General features: G+C 46.9%; 1 protein-coding gene across 1 annotated transcript; it reads left to right on the forward strand.

The window, feature by feature from the left end:
- The first annotated feature begins 2,534 nt into the window (after positions 1 to 2,534).
- Positions 2,535 to 8,295, forward strand: LOC124662462 (DNA (cytosine-5)-methyltransferase CMT1-like). Its single transcript, XM_047200297.1, has 22 exons — positions 2,535 to 2,669; positions 2,761 to 3,168; positions 3,309 to 3,331; positions 3,444 to 3,540; positions 4,154 to 4,261; positions 4,333 to 4,467; positions 4,574 to 4,673; positions 4,932 to 5,140; positions 5,228 to 5,293; positions 5,384 to 5,608; positions 5,737 to 5,795; positions 5,869 to 5,935; positions 6,011 to 6,340; positions 6,409 to 6,477; positions 6,550 to 6,636; positions 6,738 to 6,825; positions 7,024 to 7,142; positions 7,223 to 7,327; positions 7,409 to 7,452; positions 7,523 to 7,592; positions 7,683 to 7,786; positions 7,906 to 8,295. The coding sequence occupies exons 1-22, from the start codon at positions 2,535 to 2,537 to the stop codon at positions 8,102 to 8,104; spliced, it is 2,847 nt and encodes a 948-aa protein (XP_047056253.1). The 3' UTR covers positions 8,105 to 8,295.
- The last annotated feature ends 1,333 nt before the right edge of the window (positions 8,296 to 9,628 follow it).

Consider the following 9,628-nt stretch of genomic DNA (forward strand, 5'->3'; position numbering starts at 1 on the left):
TGCCGACGGTGACCGTCGGCACCTCCAGCCTGCACCGACGGCCAATTTAACGCCGACGGTGAAAGGATCGTATGCCGCACCTAGAGGGGGGGGGTGAATAGGTGCTAACCAATTTTTAGTTCTTTTTCAATTTAGGCTTGACACAAAAGGTGAATTCTCTAGATATGCAACTAAGTGAATTTACCTATATGACAAGGCTAACAACTAAGCAAGATATATCTAAGCAATATAGAGATAGAGTGGGATAGAGGTAACCGAGAGTGGAGCACGCGATGACACGGAGATGATTCCCGTAGTTCCCTTCCTTTGCAAGAAGGTATGTCTACGTTTGGAGGAGTGTGGTTGCTACGAAAGCCAAACCAACAGCCACAAAGGCTTCACTCAGATCTCCGGTGAGCAACGCCACGAAGGCCTAGCCCACTTCCACTAAGGGATTTCCTCGAGGCGGAAACCGGGCCTTTACAAGGTTCTTGGGGCACACATCCACAACCAAATTGGAGGCTCCCAAATCTGTTACAACACAACAAATCAACAAACATACATCAACAACAACCACTAGGGATCCAAAGAGGAACACTAGCAAGGGGGCCCTCAAGTATAAGAGGGGAAATGAAAAACGCTTCGGTGAGGATGTAGATCGGGGTCTTCTCCGTCGATTCTCCAAAGCACAAGGGATTTGGGTGGTTGAGGAAGGAGATCCGATGGATTTGATGTTCTTGGTGGCTCAACAATGGTGTATGTCTTTTTAGGAGGGGGAATGAGCAACCCTAGCTCAATGGAGAAGAAGCCCTTAAAAGGGGCTGCCGAAACAGCCGTTGGAGTGATGGAGAGGGGTGGCCGGTAGTACCGGCCAGTTTGGGCCGGTACTACCGGTCCTAGGCGCGCGCGAGGCCACCAGGAGGAGGCCACGTGGCCAAGGAGCTCGGTCCGGGAGGGGGCCGGAGCCTCCGGCCGAGTACCGGCCGAGGTACCGCCGGGCTCCAACCCCCCTGGATCTTTACTGAGCCGCTCGCCGCGCCCCCGGTACCATGGGCGGTACCATGGCCGGAGCCTCCGGCCGTGGCCAGGCCGGCGGTACCGCCCAGGGCCCCCGCTCCTTCTTCTCTTCCTTTGCTTTCTTATCTCTTTCTCTTCTTCTTCTCTTTCTTTTCTCTTCTGATATCTTGTATACTCTTCACTCTTTAAGCATCTAGAGAATGTAATAACCTACAAATCTTATAAACCGAAATGTTCATATATTATCATTGTCATCAATACCAAAACACATATAAAATGAGATATGATCTTTCAGACGGCCATCCTTGTCGCCGCGCTCCGGAGGCTCCTGTGCCGACGGCCCCGACATTTGGCCGTCGGCACATCGCCTAGCCGTCGGCGTACGGCAATTCTCCCGTAGTGTGATACCGCTACCATAAATCATGCTTGAATGGACCTCTAAGGTAGCTTACCAAAGGCAAAGCCCTTGGGCGGAACCCTAGACACGCCATTGGACTCCAGATATGGCACTCCCACACGACGATGTCGGTGTAAGAAACTTAGGCATACCAGCCTCCAACCACGAACCCAGCATAAGATTCATCATCTTCAAGCTATCTGCATGCGCTCCTCAGCAACGGTGGAGCCGGAGGACACGAGTCCACCACAAGGATGGCGCCGCCGCCATGCCATCCTGGCTTGAACAAAGTACCGCCCGAATCCATTGCCGGCCATAGAGTAGAACACCGCATCAAAGGAGGAACTCGTGTCGAGCAGCCGAAAAGACAAACCTACATAATCCCTAACCCGGCCTTGAGCTATGCAGATCCACTCGCGCGAGATCCAAGGATCCCTCACAAGTCACGGCCGATAGCGAGGAAGTCGTTCGCAGAGGGGAGCCAACGGAGACCTGCGTGGGAAGAGTGGTGCCCTAGGAGAGCAATATCGAATAGCGGATGCCCACCTGCCCAGTCACCCAGAAACACATAGGCATTAGACGTGTTCACAAAATTCAAAGAGCCGTTGGGAGTTTCAGGGAATAATACATACCCCCATCTTCTCTAAACCCGTACGTATACACACGTATCCGGTATGCTCACCGCGGTTTCAAAATTCAAACCACCGCAGTGAGTGAATCGCGCGGGATATTCCGTGCTGATCCTCTTTTCCCGTACACAAACAGACGAAGGGCAACTGGAAAGAAAAGCAAAGGAGAAAATTTCGGCGTTTTGCTGAAAACAGCCACCCATAGTCAGCACCAGCAGACGAAGAGGAGCTCGCTCTTGTTCTGCGCTCTGGGCCCACCTGACAGCCTCCCCACCAAAGATATTTCGCAAAGCGCAAGCCACTTTGACCGGTCGCGGAGAGAACGCACGGCGAGCCACTGCAGGTGGGCCCAGACGCTCGCCATTCCGCGTGTTCCCGCCCGTTTCCGCCTCCACCTTTTTCCATCGCCCGCCGGCCGCCGCTCTCCTCAATCCTCCACTCTCCGCCTCTGTCCATCTCGTCTCCACCAAACCCTCCCCAAAAACCCTAGCCCCAGCACTCTCACCGCGCCCATGTCGCCGGTGACGCCCTCCCCGGCGACCGAGCCGAGGCGCTCGGTGCGGCTGCGGTCCACACCGGCCGACGCCAACGCGGACCCCGACGCCGACGCCGAGCCCGGAACGCGGGGCGTCGCGCTCGCGCGGCAAGCGCCAGCGCACAGCGGCCGACGTGGAACCCGACGCCGAAGCCGAGCCGAAGCGCTCGGTGCGTCTGCGGTCCAAACCGGCCGACGCCGAGCCCGAACGCGGGGCGTCGCGCTCGCGCGGCAAGCGCCAGCGCAAAGCGGAGGGTGAGGCGGCAGCTGCTACCCGTGGGAGCGCGGTCAAGGACGCGGATCAGCCTGTGGGGGCGGGGGTGGCGCCGGCGGCGGGGATGATGGAGGTGGACGACGCGGGCACCGCCATCAACGACGACATCTGCGCCGAGGAGCCGGACGCGGAGGATCTACAGATGGGCGAAGAGGAGGAGGAGGAGGACGCCGCGGTCCAGGCGGGAGGAGAAGGGTCCGCGGAGACGCGTGGCGCCAGGAAGAAGAGGGTGGCGAGGCCGAGCACCAAGAGGAAGGCCATCCAGGACCACTTCGTCGGCGAGCCCATACCAGATGGCGAGGCACGGCAACGGTGGCCGGAGAGGTACGCCGCCAAGGTACGTACGTAATATATATGGTGTCTCTCAGCCGCTGGATCAGCACGTACGTATATAGGTGGTAGAGAACTAGAGATCGAAGATGTTCTTTCATGTTTTGGAAATTGTCACTGAAAAAAATCTCGCACCTTTGATTGCAGGGCTCCGATTCACAAGCTAACAGGTAGTATATTATATGCATGACTTGTTGCAATCTCCGCGCGCCCTTGTTCTTGTGCTGTAAAGGGAGCTCCTTTGCGCGCGCGCGGTGCTTAATTTCAGCTCTGTTTCTGTAGGTCTGATGCCGAGGAGGAAATTGGGGCCCTGCGACACTACACAACAGTTTGTGTGGACGAGGCGAATTTCCACCTTGAGGATGACGTCTATGTCAAGGTCAACCACGATCGCCTGCTTTTACCTGTACTGCCTATTTACTGATTGCCCTTGTTTTCCTTGATAGAGCATTTCTACATCATTACTATGCTAGCCAGGTTCTGGTTCCTTGTACCAATTCAATACTGTACTATGCAATGCGCGCTAAATTAAGTGCGTAAACTGTGAACTAAATTGTCCTTTTGCATTATGCCAACAGGCTTTCTAGTTTACTCCAGTGGGTTAATTTTGTTAATCTTTTCATGCATTACTAACTTACTCTGTGCCCATGTATTCTTAATTTAGAGGGTACTTTAGATTTTTAATTAACTAGCTTCTTCTTCATTTCATCAACATATAGAACACCCTTTTTTCTTGTGTTATATATCTTTGGTTCAAATGTTAGTTTGCACTGTTCCATATTATGTGTGAATCTGATCTGTGATATTTAGCACTTTAGGAAATGTCTTGGATACTTTGCAGACTGCTTATTGATTGTTTCCTTTGCATGCACCATGAAGCTAGGGTGTAGTTCCTAAATATTCTAGTTTTCTATCCTGCATTTATCTTGCTGATCAGCTCTATTTTAACCCAACTACGGCAATCACGTTATTGTTATTCTGAGTGACTGCAGGCTGCTCCTGGTGAGGACAATTACATTGGCCGGATCACAGAGTTGTTTGAAGGAATCGATCATGGATCACACTTCACTTGTCGCTGGTTCTTCCGTGTGGAAGATACGGTATGCGTGTCACGCATGTCTTCTTATTTTTTCTAAAGGCAATTCCGCATGTGCCTAAAACAAATTTGCAGGTCATCTCACCCAAATTGCTGGAGGTTAATGATCATAAGCATGATCGTAAGCGCGTTTTCCTTTCAGAGGAAAAGAATGATAACATGATTGAGTCAATTATCTCTAAAGTAAATATCATTTATGTGAGCCCAAATGTAAGTGCTTTGTTTTTTTTCTCTTTCAAGTTCATGAATGTGTACTACATACTGCTTGTCATGTTTCTGCTGATCTTTATATGTTTGCTTTGTTAAACAACTACAGATGACACCCGAAGCTAAAGCTCAGCTAATCTCAAAGTGTGATTTGTATTATGACATGTCTTATTCGGTAGCATATTCCACGTTTGCGAACATGCCACCAGGTAATCATCTGTAGATATTATTTTCCTCAACCATCATAAGTGCTCAGTCAAGCTTGTCTTTTTTGTTTCTTGTATACAACTTATATTAAAATAAAAATATACAGTATACTTGGATGGTCTGATCATAATTTAAAATGACTCTAGACAATAATTACTTTGATGATACATCCGGGAAGTACATTCGGCAAACTAAAAATTGATAGATATAGTGTACAATGATATACTCCTGATGTATTTTGACGAGCTAAACTCTTGTAGAAAATGGTGGTGCAATGGGCAGTGAAGCAGCATCAGATCTTTGTTGTGACGATGTTGACTATTCTAAGAAAAAACCAATTGCTGACATTGCGGCACCACATGATGAACAAATGGAAACAGCAACACTGCTGGATCTTTACTCTGGGTGTGGTGCCATGTCAACTGGGCTATGCCTGGGTGCTGCATGGTCGGGCTTAAAACTGAATACAGTAAGTTTTCTGCTTAGGATGTCTTAGGACCTTCACTGCCGCTGAAGGCACTGTAACTGACAATCTTAATATTATTACCTTTTGCAGAAATGGGCTGTAGACATGAACACAAATGCTTGCAACAGTCTAAAGCAAAACCACACATTCACACAGGTAGCTAGTAACTACAATTGGCACTGAATTGCATTCCCTGTTTTGTTAAGCAGCCATGATGACTTGTATGATTTTACATCTAATTTGTAGGTACGGAATGAGAAGGCTGAGGATTTCCTTTCCCTCCTTCGGCACTGGGATGCCCTCTGTAAGAAATATGACGTCCACAATAGAAATTCTCTACCACGGACTTCGAACAATGATGAAGATGATGAAAATGAAAATCTCCCGGAGGGTACATTTGAAGTAGAGAAACTGGTTGATATTTGCTACGGTGATCCAAATAGCACTGGAAAGGCTGGCTTGTGGTTCAAGGTACTGCAGACTTGATTTTTCAAAGTACATATTTCTGTAATTCTTTTGGATTTCAGGGCTATTTTTATTCCTCTCTTGTATGTTTAATTTTACACTAGATAATTTAGAACAATTGTGTATTTTTGTAGGTACGGTGGAAAACATATGATCCTAGTTATGATACTTGGGAGCCAAGTGATGGCCTTAGGTTGGTATCTGTTTCATTGCGTTCCTCTTTATTTTGTTTTGTCAATAGTGTCTTAACCTAGTTAACATTTCAGTGATTCCCCTGAACGTATTAAAGAATTTGTTGAGAGTGGATACAGGGAATCCATTTTACCCTTGCCTGTACGTATATCCCTCCTTGTTCCTTTTGGGTTCTTGTTCTTGTGCTACCTATTAATGTATTTCTAATTCCAAAAGGGCTGTGTGGATGTCATCTGTGGGGGTCCTCCTTGCCAAGGCATCAGTGGATTGAACAGATTCAGAAATTATGAAGATCCGCTGATGGATGAAAGAAACAAACAACTGATTGTGTTTATGGATATTGTGAACTACCTGAGGCCCAAATATGTTCTTATGGAGAACGTTGTAGATATTCTGAAATTTGCAGATGGGTTTCTCGGGCGTTATGCATTGAGTCGCCTTGTTGCCATGAGTTACCAAGCTAGGCTTGGTATGATGGTTGCAGGATGTTATGGGCTACCACAGTTCAGGATGCGAGTGTTTCTCTGGGGAGCGCTTCCTTCAGTGGTATCTCTCTTTTTCCTATGCTCCTTGCACTGTTGTAGGTACTAAAAAAGATTCATCTGGCAATGTAGGTACTTCCAAAGTTTCCGCTTCCCACCCATGATGTTATTAATCGAGGAGTAGTGCCAAATGCATTCTCGGTATGAGAACATATTACTAACACCATGTTTATGTTATTATTACATCTTACTGAAATGATGCTCTATTTTCAGCAATGTCTAGTTGCCTATAATGAAACCGAAGATAAACACTTGAAGGAAGCTCTCGTCATTAGAGATGCTATATCCGATTTACCGAAGGTTTGCACTGGCTGTTTTCCTCCCCTACTCAATTATTTGTGGAGTGCTGCCTGAGCATCAGTTGTTTTCTCTGTCCTCATAAATTATATTCTTTTCTACAGGTTGGAAACCATCAACCTAATGATGTGATGGACCATCGTATTAGACCCAAAACAGAATTCCAACATTATATCCGGCTCAACCGTAAAGGTAAACCCACCTAGTCTAACCTGTTGAGTGTTTAAATTTAATATCTGCATGATTTTCTTATATTTTTAGTCATGTTGGTGGTTCAATGATGTCATCATGCCATAGTTTCCACCATTTTATTATCAGTTTGTGACTTCTTGATTATACTGAGCTATTTGGTGCCATTCTGAGTTATCTTGTTTTGTTATTCATTTTAAGACATGAAAGATTACTCACTTGGAGATGCTACTCACAAGGAAGGTCTGCTATTTGATCATCAGCCCCTACAATTAAACAATGACGATTATGAAAGAGTGCAGCAGATTCCTGTAAAAAAGGTAAGCTAAGGCTGAACATGTGTAATGCCCTTTCTCTTTTTACCCAGTCCTACAATTTATGAGCAATTATTGTATATCAGGGGGCCAACTTCCGTGATTTGAAAGGCGTCCGGGTTGGGGAAAACAATACCGTTGAGTTCGATCCGGATATTCCTCGCGTACTTCTGTCTTCTGGGAAGCCTTTGGTACTACTTATATCTGTCGTGCTTTTATCAGCTGTAATGTACATATTTCCCATGTTTTAATCATCATTGCTTCTCTTGTAGGTGCCTAGCTATGCCATGACCTTTATCAAGGGCAAGTCAGTGAAGTAAGTACCAAATATTGGTTTGTATTATTCGTAAAACTCGATTGATAATCCTTGTTGTGTTGCTTTGCAGACCATTTGGACGCCTGTGGTGGGATGAAACTGTTGCAACTGTTGTCACCAGAGCTGAGCCTCATAACCAAGTGAGCTGTTAATAAAATTTCTGGTGCTTTTATGATTTCAGAACTTGCCAATATCTTTTATTTTGATCGAGCTTGGATGGAACTTTGCAGATTGTTTTGCATCCCAGCCAGCACCGAGTTCTGACCATCCGTGAAAACGCGAGGCTACAAGGCTTCCCAGACTATTACAGGTTGTCTGGCCCTATAAAACAGAAGTAAGTTCATCTTTAACTTGACACCATAACTGTTTGATTTTTGTAAGGACAAAGTAGCTCTGAACCTCTAGGACTCCTTTATTATGTTGATTTATTTGTGATGTGCATGCTCTATGTAGATATATCCAAGTTGGCAATGCGGTAGCCGTCCCTGTTGCTCGAGCTCTGGGGTATTCCCTTGGACAGGCGTACCAGGGCGAATTTGATGGCGACTATCCCCTGTTCAAATTGCCAGGGAATTTTATTCCTATGGATCAAGCAACACTCGCAAGATTGTCTGAAGGAACTTCTGGAGGCAAAGTAGTGGAGGCAGAATAAGTTTGTGACTGGGTGTGTTGATTTTGGTCATATACTTGCATGGGTAGCTGTCAAAACATTGTCATTTATTCTGGCCACTGATTTTTCCAACTCATCAATTTATAACTAAAAGCTTATGTATCTCCCCATTGCATACCTGTCTATTCCTTCAAATTCAGAAACTTTTTTGAGGAAATTTTGCTGCTGGAAGATATGTGAGTTTTGCCAAATAATTGCATGTCTTGGTCAAGCAGGAGCTCAAGAGAGCAAAGTGAATCACAGATGAACCAATAGAAGGAGTTCGATTCTTGTTCCGAACTGTTGTAACTACAAGAATTAAACTGAATTTGATGCATAATTTAATTTTGCCTGTCAAAACTCTTGAAGTTTTACAATGCATTGGCCGGTTAATTTTTTCAGTATATGTGTGCTCTGGTAGTATACAAAAGGAAGCATGTACTGGGAAGCTGGGATGATGGAGAACCAGCCATGAAGCGCGGCTGTTTCTAGGGAGGGGGAATGTGCAAGCAAACATGGCCAGCTTAATCTGAAAGCCTAGCGTGAACATTCTAATGATTAGACCAGGATTGGGGTTTTGCGGTGAATTGGGGTTTACTTTACCATGCTATGAGCCTCTTCATCCGCTGTTTTTAATGCCTCTGCTAAGTTGTTTATAGCAAATATAAGGTGAAATTTGTCGCAATACCAACATATGTTGTGAATTATAATATTATTTAGATCAATATTTCTATTTCTAACTTTGTTGCTTTGTGGCAACGCACAGGCATTCAACTATAAATATAATATAAGGAATAATGTGTCGGTCGTTGCATTTTATACTCATTACACTGAATTATGTGATGTGATCTTAAAATATTTTAAATATTATGTGCTTATTTTTTATGTACTTCAATGTTTACGCTTATTATCCATACATTAAGAGATATAATAGATGCCCCCCATAGGGGGACTCACAGCGATCTGACCACGTGAGCCGTCGGATCTTTACATTAGTGCATCTCAGCCATCCATATTTTCACCGCGTCCATATAAAAGGGACACCCACGGTGAAAACCCTAGAGGCACACTCACCCAATCCCAGCCGCCGCGCCCCATCCCCTCGCGAGTCTCCTTCCAATCCCCATGTGTGCTCCTCCCCCGTGCCCGGCGGCGCTGCTCCATCTCCCTGGCCGCCACCCACCTTCTCCTCCTCCCAAGCCCCGTAGCCCCACCTCGTCGGCCGGCCTCCTCCATGGAGCTCGAGCTCTGGAGACCCGAGGCGGGGTGAGCATGGAGTAGCAGCAGCGGTTGAGGCCCTCATGGTCGTCTCCGATGAGGCGGAGGAGGAAGCCCTCCAGGGCGCCGTCGGTCTGGAGGCCGCCACCACGGGCGGGGACGCTAGAGGAGCATGAGGATCCAAGAGATGGGCCGTGGGCGCGGTGTGCGGGGGGACTGGTCTGCGGTGGTTGAGCGCTTTGTCCCTCGCCCCCGACGTGCTCCTCTCCTCTCTCTCCATATCCTCGTCCTCCTGTTCTAGCCTAGGTG

The sequence above is a fragment of the Lolium rigidum genome, chromosome 6, assembly GCF_022539505.1.
Source record: "Lolium rigidum isolate FL_2022 chromosome 6, APGP_CSIRO_Lrig_0.1, whole genome shotgun sequence".
Taxonomy (NCBI): domain Eukaryota; kingdom Viridiplantae; phylum Streptophyta; class Magnoliopsida; order Poales; family Poaceae; genus Lolium; species Lolium rigidum.

Coding starts and splice junctions, on each gene's coding strand:
- LOC124662462 (XM_047200297.1), top strand. CDS start 2,535: ATGTCGCCGGTGACGCCCTCCCCGGCGACCGAGCCGAGGCGCTCGGTG. Junction 4,262..4,332: donor TCTTCCGTGTGGAAGATACG/GTATGCGTGTCA, acceptor ACAAATTTGCAG/GTCATCTCACCCAAATTGCT. Junction 6,637..6,737: donor CTATATCCGATTTACCGAAG/GTTTGCACTGGC, acceptor TCTTTTCTACAG/GTTGGAAACCATCAACCTAA.